At 41.4% G+C, this 18,026-nt stretch overlaps 1 protein-coding gene across 1 annotated transcript in view; it reads right to left on the bottom strand.

Moving 5' to 3' along the window:
• LOC124722303 (plexin-B) overlaps positions 1-18,026 on the bottom strand; it is a 968,210-nt gene that overhangs the window by 297,047 nt on the left and 653,137 nt on the right. The window contains exon 4 of the mRNA XM_047247485.1: positions 4,791-4,891. Within this exon, the coding sequence (XP_047103441.1) occupies positions 4,791-4,891 (101 nt within the window). The remainder of the gene's footprint in view (positions 1-4,790; positions 4,892-18,026) is intronic.

The following is an 18,026-nucleotide window of genomic DNA, read 5'->3' as shown; positions in this document are numbered from 1 at the left end:
AAAACGATCTATTGACAAACGACCAGCATGGAATCAGAAATCAATTGAGGGAGACTGCGATCTGGGCCCGAGTAGCCAGCCTAGGTGAACTAAAGTTGATCATCGGATGGTCTCACCGGCCACCTGATTCCGCCTTATAAGTTGCAGAATCTTTCAAAGAAAATCTATGCTCTGTAGCGCGGAAGAACTCCGGCCACGAAACGTTAGTTGGAGAAGACTTTAGCTACCGAGTGTAGACTGGGACATCTATGGATTAATTGAACATGGAACGGACAGACTGCCGCGCGAAGTGGTTCTGGACACTTTTTCTGAAAACTGTCTTGAGCAGATACTTCGGTAACCCACACGCAAAGGACTTATTTTAAATCTTACAGCTAATTCCAGTTCCAAAGAAAGAAGTTGCTCACAAGTGTGAACATTACCGAACTGTGTTGTTGTTGTAGTCTTCAGTCCTGAGACTGGTTTGATGCAGCTCTCCATGCTACTCTATCCTGTGCAAGCTGCATCATCTACCAGTACGTACTGCAGCCTACATCCTTCTGAATCTACTTAGTGTATTCATCTCTTGGTCTCCCTCTACGATTTTTACCCTCCACGCTGCCCTCCAATACTAAATTGATGAGCCCTTGATGTCTCAGAACATGTCCTACCAACCGATCCCTTCTTCTAGTCAAGTTGCGCCACAAACTCCTCTTCTCCCCAGTTCTATTCAATACCTCCTCATTAGTTATGTGATCGATCCATCTAATCTTCAGCATTCTTCTGTAGCACCACATTTCGAAAGCTTCTATTCACTTCTTGTTCAAACTATTTATCATCCATGTTTCAGTTCCATACATGGCTACACTCCATACAAATACTTTCAGAAACTACTTCCTGACACTTAAATCTATACTCGATGTTAACAAATTTCTCCTTGCCACTACCAGTCTACATTTCATATCCACTCTACTTCATTACCGAACTATCAGTTTTATAAGTCATAGTTGCAAAACAATCAGTTTTATAAGTCATAGTTGCAAAACAATAACACCAATTCTTTACAGAAAAATGTAAAAACTGGTAGAAGCTGACCTCTGGGAAGATCAGTTTGGATTCTGATGAAATATAGGCACACGCGGGGCAATACTGAACCTACGACGTATCTTAGAAGATGGGTTAAGGTAAGGTAAGCCTACATTTATAGTGTTTTTAGACTTAGAGAAAGCTTTTGACAATGTTGACTATAATAGTCTCTTTGAAATTGTTAAGGTAGCAGAAACCGGACCGCAGTTATAAGAGTAGAGGGACATGAAAGGGAAGCAGTGGTTGAGAATAGAGTGGGACAGTGTTGTAGCCTATCCCCTATGTTATTCCATCTCAACACTGAGCAAGCAGTAAAGGAAACTAAAGACAATTTGGAGTAGGAGTTAAGGTTCAGGGAAAAGAAATAAAACCTTTGAGGTTTAGTGGCACGTTATAACGTTTCTATGTCCTTTCTCCTAAGGGCATGGAGTGACGATAGTTGGACAATATTTTAATAAATTTCTGAAAAGACTACAGAATGATAAGTTTAATGAATCATGTCCTCAAGTTATTCATTAAAATACTGCATTTCATAGTATAACGTAAATGTGAGGAGAGTACAGGAGACTCTCAGTTTGAATTCAAAAGTGGTTTCGGGATTCGGCAGGCGTTACTCAGCTTTCAGGTATTTATTTAGCACTTTCGTGAAGTTTATGTCCGTTTTTTTGATTGCTTCATCGATTATGAAAAAGCTTTATGCACTGTTCAGCATGAGAAATTGATGCATATCTTGGGCGAACTGGGAATGCATGTTTGTGTCATCCGATTGATTGGAAAGTGCTAGTGCGTGTGTCGTTGGTCAGCTATCAGGATATTATGAAATGCGTTCGCAGGGGGTGTATTCTCTCCTCATCACTTTTTAACATGTATTCTGAAAACATTTTCCGAGATGCTCTTCATGGAATGAATTACGGAGCAGTCTTAATGGAGTTATCAATAACATCAGACATGCTGATGTCTTGTCTTTCTTGCAACGGGGCTGGAAGACCTGGAAGAACTGTTAAACAATGTTACTGAAGAGAGCAATGCCATGGGCTTACGTTTATACGTTAAGAAGAAACCGAGATCAAGTTCAGGGCGCTCTTACACACGCTAATAAATATCTGGGGTGTCAAATAAACGATAACTAGGACTTCTCTCCAGAAATTCGCTGCAGAATTGAAGAAACCAGGAGTTCTTTCCAGAAAATGTAGAAAGTTCTGTCTAGCCGTGACATAAGTAATTCACTTCGCACTCGACCATTTTGATGCTACTATGGAGTTGAGTCACCACAGTATTATGTAAGAAACTGAAGGCATTTGAAATTTGGGCGCATCGAAGGATGTTAAGGATACCATAGACAGATAAAGTCACGAATGTGGCAGTAATACAGCGTATGAAGAAAGATTTAGAAATTCTGAATACCATCAAGGGAAGAAAACTGGAATACTTTGGCATTATAACGCGCAACAACAAATACAACTTGTTGCAACTAACACTTCAAGGAAAAAGTGATGGCAGGGATGGTTCGGGACGTAGAAGATTATCCTGGCAAAAGAACTTAATCCAGTGGTTTGGAATGAGCAGAGACTCGCTGTTCAGAGAAGCCAAGCACAAACAACAGCCAATGTTCATAGAGAAGAAGAAAACGGGGAGACAAAGTTTCGTTCCGCTTTTTAGAAATTTCAGTTACAGGTGTTTAATAGCTGGTGACCGTGGAAGACATCAAATTTCTACGACGAGGATGCATGAAAATTGGCCTCACGCTACTGTACGTTTTCTAACAATTAAGTGGTGAGTGGTACGTAACTGCATGTGGTAGTGCTGTGTGTGTATGTGCTTGGCGAGTCTGCGCGTCATTGGTGTGTGTGTGTGTGTGTGTGTGTGTGTGTGTGTGTGTGTGTGTGTGTGTGTGTGTAATTTCGAAGCTGACAGTACTACAACGGTTCGCATCTTTCGACAAGCTGTTTAAAGCCGAATTGTGTAACATTCTGAAACTGATCTCGTGCTGTATAGCAATATGAGGCAGACGCTGGTATTGGTCGAAGCAGAAACCAAACAGCGGGGGCCTGCAGATCTCAGGTTTCCTGCGAGCGGATAAGGCAGGGAAACAACGTTGCTCCCGAATACGCAATCGCCGATACCTGCCCGGCCCACACTCCAAACGGAGGGGAAAAAAAATCCGCATCTCCGACATCACGAACGCTGCGACATGTAAAACCCGATAACCACAGGCCTCTGGATAAGGGCATCTGAGGCTGGGCTGCTGAGAAATTCAGCCCTGAAGAGACTTCCCTAAAAGATAGGCCACGGACAGTATATTAATTACTTCAAGCAAACGCGGTACAAGTACTGCCTATTCAGATAAAAACACACATTTACAGCGCCGATTCATCGTTAAAAGGAAATCATGTATACATTGCAGAGTTTTCACTACGGCATACTGCTCCGCCTGAGGTACATCCATATCGTTGAAGACTCTAATCTATCTCCACAGACATTACTTCCAAGCCGAATATTATGATATATTTCATTGGGTGTTACAGGCACATATGGAAGTAGGATTCCACTTCTTTTATCAGCGTAATGCGAAGAATATATCCGTACAGTGTGTACGACTGTAACTAGTTCTTGCGAAGGGTGATGGCGTGTTTCTGTTGTTATGGATGATATGGAAATCACAGGAAGAGGTGAGGTGAAATTTGTTACGGTCACATAGCTTTTGTCTCCTGAATTACAAGAAGTGGGTTGTCGAGTTTCACGTCCCCATTCCATTGACATACAGCTGTCAACAGTATCAAATGCTCGGCCTTCAGGAGATTCTGTACTGAAACAATCCATGACATAGGAACACAGTTTGATGACCCTTTTTCCCGTTGTGGACGGAATATTGCCGATGTAAACTTCTCTCATCATCAAGATAACAGTCGTTTCCCCGTTATGTTACACGATCAGAACCATGTATAGACAGGGTGCAATAAAGGCTGAACATGTCCTGCTCTCAGATACGTTCATTTGAATGAACTGAAATGAACTCCCTTAACGATTTACTAATACCGCTACAAAAGAAATATACAATCGGATAAAATTTGAAACTCTGTTAATCAAACCAGGCCCCAAAAGTCTCTCAATAATTTTTCTAATTAATTACGGAAGTCCCCAAAAATCTACAAATACTGTTCAGTTTCATCATCAAACTATATTTACATTGCAATGAAGTGGAAACTGCACTATGTCGTTTTCTTCAGCATCACATATAGTGTATTTTCTGCTTATTTTTGCTTAATTTTTTACTCCGAATATTGACACGTGTCATCTCACTTTACTCCACCTAATATGAGTTATTGAATGCTGTTCGAAAAGTAACTCATTCCGTTTAAGAAACATTTTCCCAAATACCCCAATAGTAAAAAAGTGCGGTCGTTGAGCACACAGCACAATATTTTCCACTTTTCCTATTATCATTTGTCAAAATCGTTGTTGAAACATCGTGAAGAGTATAGGAAATATTAAAAAGAGTCCGTAACACGCGGAATAGTTTGCCAGCTCCACATTTAAAGCGAGCTGGTGCTCAAACCACGCTCGATTACAACATATAATGACGTGTTATATGGTTCAACATTCAGGTTTAGGCCTAAAATGTTACCAATTAATACCGATAAACACCCTAACATGAAGGCACCTCATTTACAAAAGGAAACACTGAAAATATGAAGGAATGAGGCGTTGTGAATGACAGGTCTTACCTTTTCTCGAGAGAGCACCATCCGCAGTAAGGGTCCTTCGCCTCCAGGCACATGGAGCAGTTGCCGTAGCTCCCACAATGCTCCACTTTGATTTTCGTCACCTGAAACAAATCGAGGTTTCACTGTAGTTGCGGAATTTTAAACAGCACTTTCGCAGATACGCAGTATAATATTTACGCTTTAAGCAGCTGAAGTAAGACTCTCCGTAGTTGCAAGCAACGTACACTTTAGCCCTGATGGTAATGGCGACTAGGCAAGGCACGAATTCTACGATTTTTAAGTTTTCGGGAGACACCATCATCTATCCAAATACTACTGGCGAACAAAAGGTGAATATGGTGTCCCATCATGTTCATATTACACTACCATCCATCTGTAAGAGATGATGGGAGAATTAACTTGCACATCATTTCATTTCACGTAAATATTCCATTGGAGGCGTCATCATGGAAACACGTACACTCAAAAGCGCCCCTCGGCTCAGTCCTTGATCCGTTGCCGTACCCGATAATTACGAGGGCTGTTTTCTTTTCTTTTTTTCAAACTCCGATCGGTCTGGAAATGTAAAGCACAGAGAAAAACAAAAATGTTTTATTTGCAACATTTAGCTATACCTTCCCGCTACTTCTCTACACAGTCGCCGCTCTGACTTCGACACTTGTCCTAGCGTGGTACCAACTTTCCAATAATCACGCCGTAGAAGGCAGCCACCTGTGATTTCCGCTAATTCCCTACAACGGTCTGCTGCTCGTTGTCAGTGACAAAATGCTGCCCTCATAGCCAGCAGTTCATGTGAGAAAATAGACGAAAATCAGAGGAAGCAAGTCCGGACAGTATGGTGGGTGAGCAAACACTTCCCATCGAAACCGCTGCAGGTGCGTCTTCGTTGCCTCTACAGTATTCGGTCGAGAATTGTCATGAAGGAGGAAATTCAAGGCAGTTACGATATGTGGGCTGCAAGGAATCAAGTGAAACGTCTTAGTAGGACCTCACACTTGGCAGGAGACACTATTTTCTACGCATCTTTACACGCTCACTGTGCGCTCAGAACTGAAAAATGAAACGTGTCGCGATAGACGGACATACTAGATACATTGCACAACACATCTGCGCAAAGATTCACCGGATTTTCAGTGCGGTTTTAATTTCGCGACGAAGCGGACGATGATAAAAAAACAAATGGCCCTCCTATTCATTAATGATATCTCAGTTGTGACACATTCTGTCCCCAAGAACACTGCATTTTCCATGCTGTGCAGGAACGATGGCTTTTGTTCAGTGTCAAGATGGGCATTAAACCCGTTTCTTAGACTAAATCCGAAGAAGCCGCAGGTAACATTCATTTCGCACAGGGAGCCCACCATCTAACACATTCACGGAACAGTTCCCTCTGCACTCCTTGATAGTACCCAATTACTCTACGAAAAATTAGTGAAACGTCTCAGCATAGTATTAGACGAGTATTCAATCTGGAAAGGATTAACTGTCACAACACACAGCAATTTCTCTTGCTTACATGCTTTTCAAAAATTTAGAAAAAGAATTACATATAAAATAAAACAATGGCTAATCCTGTCAGTAGTTCAGACGAGTATGTTCTACTGTGATGTAGTTTAGTACACCACAAACAGCGAAATCTATAGACGACTCGAACGAGCCATCACTGCTTCAGTGAGATTTGTAGTATTCAGTTGTTTGACGATGTTAATCCTCCTCATGCTCGGTTAGGGTGGACGTGGTCGGATGGTGAACGTAATTTTCACACTTTTTATCATCTTTTATACCTTAGTCACTGCTGACCTCAGTTCTTCTCCTCGCATATCAAATGCGTATCGTGTTCCGTAACTGTAGTACTACATCTAATATGTTCGGCATCGAGACTGTACCTATGCATAACAGTAACTGTTTCTCCATCTCCTCCTCCGTTTCGGTCACAAGGCTCTGGAAGAATCTATACAGTAAACTACGTCAGACCCAAAACCTCACAGTTTTTCAGAAGAGATTGAAGTTTTTCCTGTTATAATCGGCATAGCTTCCCTCTCGTCATATTCCATCTGTCTTGCTTCTGTACAAGAGCGAATCCGTATTTTTGTCACATTGTCAACGTATTCCCAGCTTTCCCCACGCCTATATCCCCATCTATTAATGTTTTTTTTTTAATTTCTCTCTATCTTACCTGCTAACTTTACGCTATTATTTCTTGGTCTCCATCGAACCAGACGACTTTACCTCTAGATTTAATTTCCTTCTTTACTGCTGCAGAGTATTCCTGTTAGCATGTTGTTACACACATTCGACAAGAACGTTATGTTCTGAGATAATTACTTAACACAATGTAATAAGATTTATATAACAATCACATCTACTATTATTATTGTTGATATCATTATGAACACAGCAGAAGACATCGTATTTATCACTAGTCGAACGCTTCCCAAGCGTCTAGGACTGCGTAATGTATCGGCAGATAATTTGAGCAGATCCCAGCAAAGTGGCTTTTTGTAGTTAGCAATCCCAATAGATTTCAAGTGTGGCCGAGCGGTTCTAGGCGCTTCGGTCCGGAACCGCGCGACCGCTACGGTCGCAGGCTCGAATCCTGCCTCGGGCATGGATATGTGTGCTGTCATTAGGTTAGTTAAATTTAAGTAGTTCTAAGTTCTAGGGGACTGATGACCTCAGATGTTAAGTCCCATAGTACTCAGAGCCATTTTGCAGCACTCCCTGAAGAATGGGCTGCAATTCCCCAAGAAACCTTCGAGCACCTGATTGTACGTATGCCTGCGAGAGTGGAAGCTGTCATCAAGGCTAAGGGTGAGCCAACACGATACTAAATTCCAGCATTACCGATGGAGGACGCCACGGATTACTGGGTGTTGTGTGATGTCCTTAGGTTAGTTAGGTTTAAGTAGTTCTAGGGGACTGATGACCATAGCTGTTAAGTCCCATAGTGCTCAGAGCCAGTTGAACCAGACGCCACGCACTCGTTTTCAGCCAGGTGTCCGCATTCTTTTGGTCACATAGTGTGTATGTGACTTGTACGTTTGCGTACAAAGCCGATGGTAAATAGCTCCTCCTAAACCCCTGGATCGATTTCATCCTAATTTGGTACTCGTATTACTTACTATCCGCAAAGAAATACTGTGGCGGTAAGAACCACCTATCTGCTATAGGGGTGGAGGTGATATCGTGGAGAGAGAAGAAGGAACGAGGATATCGACAGAGGAAGAGTGGTGGAGGAGATGGACAGAGAGGGAGGGAGAGGAGATGGACAGAGAGGGGGAGGAGGAGCTGGACAGAGGGAGGGGGGACGAGGAGATAAAAGGAATGAGTAGAAGATGAAGAGGCAGGAAGAGTATTCAATCTGGAAAGATTGAGGAAGGAACAGATGGACAGAGGGAGGGGTAGGAGCAGATGGACTAAAAGAGAGGCAGGAGGAGACAGATAGAGAGTGGGTGGTAGAAGAGATAGACAGAGAGAGGGAGCAGAAGGAGGTAGAGAGGGAGCAGAAAGAGGTGGACAGAGAACAGATCGGAGGGCGGAGGAAATGGACAAAGAGAGGGCAAGGAGGAGATCGGTTAATACAAGTGTAATAAATACATACCCGGACAACCCGCCGGGTACTCAGCTATTTTTAATACACAATAAGAGCTATAGTGATATATACCTTTCCCTACGGCACTCTCGAGCTCAGTGAATCCTTAGTCCGTCTGTAAAACTCTGTCTAGCGTGTATGGTGCATTCTGCTTCACAGAAAAACATCAGTGCCATTCCAAGTCTGGTTAACTACCCTGCATGCACGCATTTTGTTCAAAAAATGGTTCAAATGGCTCTGAGCACTATGCGACTTAACTTCTGAGGTCATTAGTCGCCTAGAACTTAGAACTAATTAAACCTAACTAACCTAAGGACATCGCACACATCCATGCCCGAGGCAGGATTCGAACCTGCGACCGTAGCGGTCACGCGGTTCCAGACTGAAGCGCCTTTAACCGCACGGCCACACCGGCCGGCAAGCATTTTGTCCAGCAGGCATATTCTAGGTTACCCAAGCACTTTACTCGTAACGGTCCTTATAAATACGGCCGCCCGCGAGGGCTGTTCCCACGTGGTCTCTCCTGACTTCCCGGTAGTCCGCTCACGGCCACCTCAGCTTCGTCTTCTCCACAAGTCTTCTCCGTACTACACACTTGGCCAGTTGCTCGGTCTTTTCTGCCGCGCTCCTTCTTGAAACTGGCTCCGCTCTTTGGCTGTAGTGCCGCTCGCAATTACTACCGCGAAATGAAAACTCACACAGAAGTACAGCGCCTAATTAAGACCCTGAATACTTACGTGCAAGCTGGCCAAGATATTTTGTAGCATTCACCGAGGCCATAATATTTATCTTTCAGAAGACATGAAAGAAAAAATTTAAAACGTTGAAATGATACGCACAATAATAGCTCAGAAAGTGGACGGGCTTTCTGGAATATAAAGGTGCGTCGGAAGTCGGACAGAATTGAGGAACGCGTCAGCCGGCCGTGTATGCATTTTAAACGGTCTTCCACACTCACTCGTCTGAATATCAAACTAGTTCGCCGAGCTGCTTCGAATTCAGACCTTACAAACGTAATTACGAATATAAAGACTCGTACAAAACCAGTACGATTAAAAGCGGGCGATTAAGGCTAGGAGCCGGGAGCCGCAAAATACTGGCGTATACTCTTCAGACAGCTAACTGTACCAAAAAATTAACGAATTCATACCACTGAAATCTAGGAAATTGCTGAATCTGGGTATCAAATTCCAAGTGAATATCGTGTTTGGCTGCACAGTGCTATTTTTGACACGCTGTTCCGGTAAACCGTTTCTTTCTAGCTAGAACAAGGTCGGCAGTCACACTTAATGAAAACTTGCTAGCAGTCTAAACATAATTCATGAAAAATGTTCTTAATGATACACGCTGTGAGGTTTAATAATTTATATCCTCTTTCTCTACATTGGACCAAACCGCAGAAATGTGTGACTCGTACAGGCTGTCGATTCTTTCCTAAAATGAAATATAGAAATATTCTCATAGGGCCATTAGAGACCACTTTAAGCAAAATTTATACATTATTGGACGCCTTCTTTGCTGGTTACAATAGCAGAATTATTTTCGAAGGTGCCCAATTTTGAGATGATTTATCGCTTTATTCTGATGTTTGCAAATCACACAATGCATGCTTTCACGTTTGAGTCATTGGTAATTTTTGTTTTATGGGCATTAGGCAGTACTCCAAGGCACATTTTTCTGCCTATCGTATAAACAGGTTCGTATACCAAGCTTGTTTGAAAATGTAACAGCCTTCTAAGTCGTTACAGCCCCTGATTATGTCCCCAGTATTGGGGGACGAAACATTAGGCAGAAGAATGTGCCTTGGACCACAGCCTAATGCCATAAAACAAAAATCACCAATCTTTTCAGACTTTTTTGCAACCATTTTCTGAATTTTAGGCTCCAATGGCCGATTTTTTAAAAGAAAAGTATCTCGCTTTTCATTCATTAGATAAAGGTTCTAGTCGGCTTTAGGTCTTCACTACCCATTTGTTTAGTCATACCTTCATTATTCTGATGCAGTTTTTCTCTTTCTCCCAATATTCAGTGACCACATAAATTTTTTGCGTTCACTGCTTTGCAAAGGAACTTTCCTCAATCGTCTCTGTCTCTCCTAATCCTCTCTGTTCCATTCTTAATACGGTTTCACTTCAAAACAGACAACGTTTTTGGGCTCCTCGCCTCAATCGGTAAAAATGGCACGCTTATAGGATCATTTTGTTCTACCTCTGCCCGTCCGTCTTTTATGACCCCTTCTTCTAAGAAAAAGGTAGAGATGTCAAGTTGAAATTCAAGACAAATACTAAGGTCAACGGTCCATTGGTGATTTAAAATATTTAAGCTTCCAAGTCAATGCAGTCAAAAGATACAGCCATTAATACCACATATTTTTATGCTAGCAAACTCACTCATCGAAACCCATAGTTCCCGCTGACCTACAATCGTAGAATTTGGCAAGGAGCAAGATTTCACGTCACAAGTAAAAGAAAAAATCCGAAAATTGTTAATTTGTAATTATATCACATAAAAAATATTTTTTTGTCATTTGTTGTCGGCTTATCTGTGTGTTCCGTCTCTCACTGAATATGGAGACAGAGGTGTTTTCAAAAATCACATTTTGTGGAAAATACGTGCGACGTAAATGTAAGAGGGAAATTGCATAAAAAACAGTGTGAAAACAGCATACTCAACAGCAGTAGAAAGAGAGATCCACCAGAGATACACAACAGGACAGAAAATATGACATGCTGCTAAAACGACAAAAAAGGTGGAAAAACCGATGTATAAAAATGCAATTTCACTAGCAATTTAATTTTCAGAAATAAATTTGACCCACAGAAGATGTCACATAGGTGCCGAAACCTGTCTAGGATAATAAAAAGAAACAGTGTTTTGCATAAGCCGGATTTCAAAAAACCCGCATTCTAAAACGCAAACACGAAAAAACATCGCCCTCTCGTGTGTCAAACAAACCTCTGCCTGTTCGTGCTGTTCTTCTTGGTGTAGGTTCAGCGTCCCCTGTTACACCAATTTGGTATGGGTTTACCTGAGTAATATTCTAGGGTAGGCCACACAAGGCTTTTTGTTTTTCTTAAGCAGTCTCATTTGTAGACAGACTGCGTTTCATCAACATCTCACCAATGAAATGAATTCGGTTACCTGTTTTACCGACGGCTGAGCATATGTGATCGTTCCATTTCATAACCACACAAATTGTTACACGCAGTATTTGTATGGGTTAACTGATTTCATTTGCGACTCATGATATTCTGTAGTCAGAGGATACTACTTTTCTGCATTTCGTGAAACGCAAAAGCTTACCTGTGTGTGCAGTTAAAGCAAGTTGCCGATTTTTGCACCACTTAGAAAACTTATCAAGATTTGAGTGGATACTTTTGTCGCTTGTTTCAGACGTTTGTGAATTCTGTATCAGCCATCTTTGGCTGCTCACTATCCGAAGTTATTAGCAAATTTTGTCCATACTTGGTCTGGCGCTACTTTGATGTTTAGTGTGGACTTTTTAAACACTGAAATCTAGAATTATTCAGAAATGTATCATCATTGTCATTTACTTTGATTTTCTGGTGCAGGTTTTTGAATCTCATCTAACAGCGTCGCGATATGAGTGTTACATATTATTAACTTAACTACGTGGGGAACAGAGTTTGAAGCCCATACCGATCGTAGACATGAATCGCTGCAGGCGAAAAGCAACCGCCGCAAATTTTTTGTTTTTTATTTTTTTGTTTTTGCTTTTAATTTTTCGTTAAATTGTTTCGTGGCCACAAGTTTATTGCCTAAAGGGACATCGTGGTGGCAGATATTTACAGGAATGCGGAAAATTGTAAACCGACTTCGAAATTCGTGTTTTCGCTAGTGGTTTCAAATTAATTATGAGGTATACCGAGCGGCAGTTTTACCTGCAGCAATACAACAAAAATTGCTCCGTACTGGAGGCCGGTGCTTCGTATCGATATGGTTTAATTTCGTCGGTCGGTTGGGCGTGTTCGATAACGACAGTTAGCAGAAATGACCTGCCCACTGGAATGTTTGAATTACACATTGATTGAATTAAAACAGCGACCATTCACATTGCTTTGTATTATCTTGTTGTTTCATTATGGGCTGATCTGATGCGTCTTCAGTTGGCAATTCTTCCGCAACTCTATTAGAAAAAAAGAAAGAAAAATACAACATTGGTTATGCTTTTATCATCTCCTTCGTTCTTAGAGGAGAGTCTTGTACCTAGAGGATAGTGTAGCTAAGAACACATGATGTTTCTTGGTCGGTATATCAATCTAGTGACCTATTTTAGAATCACGTGAAGGATCGCACACTGGAGACCGCCAGAAGCAATTTACGCCGTTGTCTACTTTTTGATTATTATGAAGCATGAGGTTGCATTTTGTGCAACATTTGTAAATATTTCAGTTCGGCACATTTGTGTTTTGTATAAAAGCCGGCCGGGTTGGCCGAGCGGTTCTAGGCGCTACAGTCAGAAACCGCACGACCGCTACGGCCGCAGGCTCGAATCCTGCCTCGGGCATGAATGTGCGTGATGTCCTTAGGTTAGTTAGGTTTAAGTAGTTCTAAGTTCTAGGGGACTGATGACCTCAGAAGTTAAGTCTCATAGGGCTCAGAGCCATTTGAACGATTTTTTTGTATAAAATATTAAAGCAATTTGGAAGATATCGTTAATTCTTCAGTTACGAAATTCAACGATGAGGAAAATTCTATGTATTTTCCAACTTGGTTATATAACAGGTGGACGGCTAAGCCACATTTCGTCGATCGTGCACCTTCTTGTATCATGAAACGCAAGGTCTTCTGTCAGAGAACATGTGATATTTGCAAATCAGCAGAATTTGTTTAATATCTTAACAATTTTATCTTTTTTGCGAATGAAAATTTGTGTTAGTTTTCTACAGCTTCTGTTTCAAAATGTGTTTAATTTGCAACTGATTTTTGATTGGACATCTACTTAATTTGGTTTGGCTTACTGATTATTGGTTTGTAGTAGAGTGCGAGCTGGTGGTGGCTCCATAATGGTGTGGGCTGTGTTTACGTGAAATGGACTAGGTCCTCTGGTTGAACTGAAACGATCACTGACTGGAAATGGTTATTTGTAGCCTTTCATGGACCATGTTCCCAAACAGCGATGGAATTGTTATGGATGACTATGCGCCTGGTTGCCGGACCACAGTTGTTCTGGACGATTCGTACGAATGATTTGGCTACACAATTCGCCCGACGTGAATCCCATCGAGAGATCAGTTCGTGCACAAAATCCTGTTCCGGCAACACTTTCGCCATTATGGACGGCTATAGAGACAGCATGGCTCAATATTTCTGTAGGGAATTTCCAACGACTTGTTGAGTCCGTGCCACGTCGAGTTGCTGCATTGCACTGGGTAAAAGGAGATCATACACGATGTTAGGAGGTATCCAGGTATACACCTGAGTGTATACCATCGTTATCTGTTTTTACTTCCAAAATAGTTCGGTTGTATTAAAATCCGCTAACGCGCCAGTGGTAAGCTAACACCTTAGCACCCACTGGCTCAAGTACAAGCTGGAAGAGCAAAATATTAATTTCTCATGTACAAAGTGGCTCTCTTTAAACTAGCTACGAAACCTGTGTCCGCGGATGTACTGCGAATTCGCTTCACGCTGGAGAGGATTTCGGTTCCAGCAATTTTCTGCGTAAATTCCGTTTCTGCCGATGGCCGATGCCCCGGAGCGCTGTTGGCGTAGAGACGTGCTAGCGACGCCAACGACGCGGAAAACGCGCTTAGGGCAGAAAGGCGTGCTTCTGCTAACGAAGTCTTAATTGCGTGTGACGCGGCGCTGCTGTGCGCGAGAGCCGATCGGCCGAAATTCGCGGGACTCGGCCTCGCAGACAACGACCGCGGACGGCACAAAGACGCAAAGCATTGCCATCTGCTTCCGTCCGGATACCAAAATAGCAATTAACTCGCAATAACTGAATTCTGAAACAGAGTCGATTAAGGTCGCATGAGAGCTCTGCTTCGTAATTCAGACGTCGCTTTGACTGCAATAACATTCCAATAATTAGAAGAGGAAGGGGGAATGAGAGTGCGCGGCAAATCTCTGAGAGGTGGGAGTGCCCGTGCCAATGTCGATTACGCGGTCACCAGCCGGATCCGTCGCTTTGTGTTAGTAGTTTGTTAAACACTATTTCGAAAATCCTGTTAAATGACTGGGCCTGGTACAAGGAAACTCACTCTCGGGCTCGTACGTTGCGGCCGTCCCTCCCTACACGCGTAAAGTCGATACTCGTATTTTCACTGGGATGCAAACTCACAGGATAAAACATTAGTTACCCCCTTTAAAGAGCACACTGCTCACTTTGGAACTTTGTAAATGGTGTAAACTGAAACCAGCCGGTTACGTGTGTAGTGTTGCACGGAAAAACACTTACGACATGCGTGTCGGTACCGTAGTGGAGCCTAGCAATACTAGATTTTCTTCTGTGGGAGGTGGAGTGGATACTACAACACAAAATATTGGAACCCGTTATTAAAACTTGAACAATATGAAGGACTTAGTACGGAAACAATCCATATCCATAGCAATATTCTGAGTGTTTGTTATTGTCGCTGAACAATTTAATTTATCACTTAAATTCTGATCTACATCTACATGATTAATCAACAACTCACAATTAAGAGCCTGGCAGAGGGTTCATCGAACCATCTTCAATCTTTCCGTGTGAGCTCTGGTTTTCTTATGTTCGAATGTGTGTGAAATCTTATGGGACTTAACTGCTAAGGTCATCAGTCCTTAAGCTTACACACTACTGAACCTAAATTACCCTAAGGACAAAGACACACACCCATGCCCGAGGGAGGACTCGAACCTCCGCCGGGACCAGCCGCACAGTCTCCGATTTTCTTATTTTATTATGATGATCGTTCCTTCTTATGTAGGTGGGTGTCAACACAATGTATTCACACTCTGAGGACAAAGTTGGTGACTGAATTTTCATGAGAATATCCTGCCTCAACAAAAAACAGTTTTGTTTTAATGTCTGCCGCCCCAATTCGCATATCATATCCGTGGCACTGTCTCCCCTATTTCGCTATAAAACAAAACGAGCTGCACTTCTCTGAACTCACCGCACAACAGTCCTCCAGAAGACGACGGACAACCGTGGTATAAGCAGTCTCTTTAGTAGATCTGTTGCATTTTCTAAGTGTTCTGCCAATTAATCACAGCCTTTGGCTTGCGTTCCCCACAACACTGTCTGTGTGACCGTTCCTGTTTAAGTTACTCGTGATTGCAGTCAGCAAGTATTTAGTTGAATTTACAGCCTTTGGATTTGTGTGCTTTATCCTGTAAATAATTCCTTCAAACGTTTCATTATTTGGAATCAATTTAGAATGATAATCTCTTCTCTCAATGTACAACTGACTGTTAACTTTGATATGGGCCACTGGTAGACTTGCACTCTACCAAAAGTGCGGTTCGGTAGTTTTGGTACAGTATATAAATGAGTAAGTAAATTGTAGAACTACGTAAAGAGACATAAATGCGTGTGTAAGAGAGAAACTGGAAGCCGGCGACTTCTGCTTGTTTAGTTGTTTGTTTCTGTACATAATCAGAACTGCGCGTCATTCAGCGTTAGTCCATGGTGTATATTATATCCTTACAGAATATAAATTGCTTTTCATAAGTAATAAAAATTAATTGATCAGGTAACTTCTGCAATTTTATGTAACTTAAGTAATCACTTTTGATGTAAATACAGTTTACATCCACAAATATATATATGATTCACGAAGATATGCAAATATTTTAATGTGTTTTTCTGCAAGTAAAACTAAAGAAAAAAGTTTATACAAACATAGGTCCGCAAATGTTTAGTTACGGAGTTACGGCTAGTAAAAGGTTTTGCCTGAAATTTAGCAACTTCGCTATATGAAGCCATCGAAAAACAGTACGAGGTTAAATAAAGCACGATTTTCATTTAGTTTGTTGTTGTTGATCTGGTGAATCTAATAAAACATGTCCCAGACGTGTATCTGCAATAGTTTTCCAGAACACCCAGAGAAGCAAAGACTATTATACAAGTAAATTTGTTTACTTTCCATTAAGAATGTAGAAATGTTTATGTCATTGTTGGCATTGTAGCTGTACCATCACATTTACCATAAATAAGCACCAAATCGGCGTATTCCTCTGTCGTAAATTTGAAAGACATCCCTATTTCACAACCAATCTACAAAGTACAACAGTTACTATGTGGTTTCACTTAAATACAGTGTTGTTATTATGTTCTTTCACTTAACGATACAGATAACTAACTTGTTTCAAGGTTAGGAAACGACTGAAACAACTCACTAACGGTTGCCAACAATGACATAAATATTTCTACATTCTTGGAAGGTACACAAATTTACTTGTACAATAATCTCTGCTTCTCTTGATGTTCTGGAAAACTACTGCAGATACACGTCCGTGACATGCTTTACTAGATTCACCAGACCAGTAACAACAAATTAAATGGAAATCGTGCTTTACTTTAACTTCGTACTGTTTTGCGATGGCTTCATATTAGCGAAGTCGCTAAATTTCAGGCAAAATCTTTTATTAGCCGCAGTTCCGTAACTAAACACTTGCGGACCTATGTTCATATAAACTTTTTTCTTTATAATTATTGTTATTTTGTACTCAATAGAACGTTCTTCATCATGATCAAAGGTAAGAATTTCCTGTTATTATTAAGAAATGAGAAAGCTATTTACGAATAATAGAAACTTGTTTTATAATGTTCGAGGAAGTTTTCAAGCGATATTTCATATATTTTTGTTTTGCTTTTTTTATTTTTTGTTGAGAAAATTGCGTTCTATAGCGCTACATGATAAATCTGTACAGTTTTCTTTACTTTTATTACAGCATCCCTTGTTTCACGTTACAAATCAACAATTTTTAAATAAAACCTGAATTAAACAGTGAAAATTTAAATTTTGTCATAACATTGTTTACTTTTACGTAAGAGACAGGAGGATAACTATGTAAAACAAATATGTTCCACAGATTACGCGGCCCTTAATGTCTCCTCACTCACTTTCTAGACGGTTCACCGCTTCGAGTTCCTAGGGAACATACAGTAGCAAGGCAGACATCACATACGTAAACAAAGCGAACGCTATATGGTAACGTCTGGTAAGTATGCAGCACTTCTAAAGTACAGGTAACGCGGGAACGACCTTAACTGACCAAATATACTAGGAAAACTACCCTACTCTACTCTACTACTTACCGTAGTTTTACAGCTCTAGCAACTCAGATGTATATCGCAATAAGATGGGTCGATGTCAAGACGTGACGGAATCTCCGAAAGTAGCTATCGTGTTTGGACGTGCCCACGGCCACGCTGCGTATTTAGTTGCCCATTTGTTGGTGTATCAACGTTGACTGTACGACATTTCTACGAAAACTGGCGTACTAGACGCAACCATCACTTCGTACGAACAGTGGCTGTAAAAAGACCCTAACTTACTCTAACCTAACCCTTTCGCTAAGAAATCACCATGGCAGCTGCCATAAGAAGTTTAAGGAGACCTTGGAAAACCTAAATCTTGATGGTATTGATGGCCGCTCTGGAATTAAATCCTCGCATATCCTTCGAATACAGC

This window comes from Schistocerca piceifrons, chromosome X, assembly GCF_021461385.2.
Source record: "Schistocerca piceifrons isolate TAMUIC-IGC-003096 chromosome X, iqSchPice1.1, whole genome shotgun sequence".
Classification (NCBI taxonomy): Eukaryota; Metazoa; Arthropoda; class Insecta; order Orthoptera; family Acrididae; genus Schistocerca; species Schistocerca piceifrons.
This window is presented reverse-complemented; position numbering and strand designations above follow the sequence as displayed.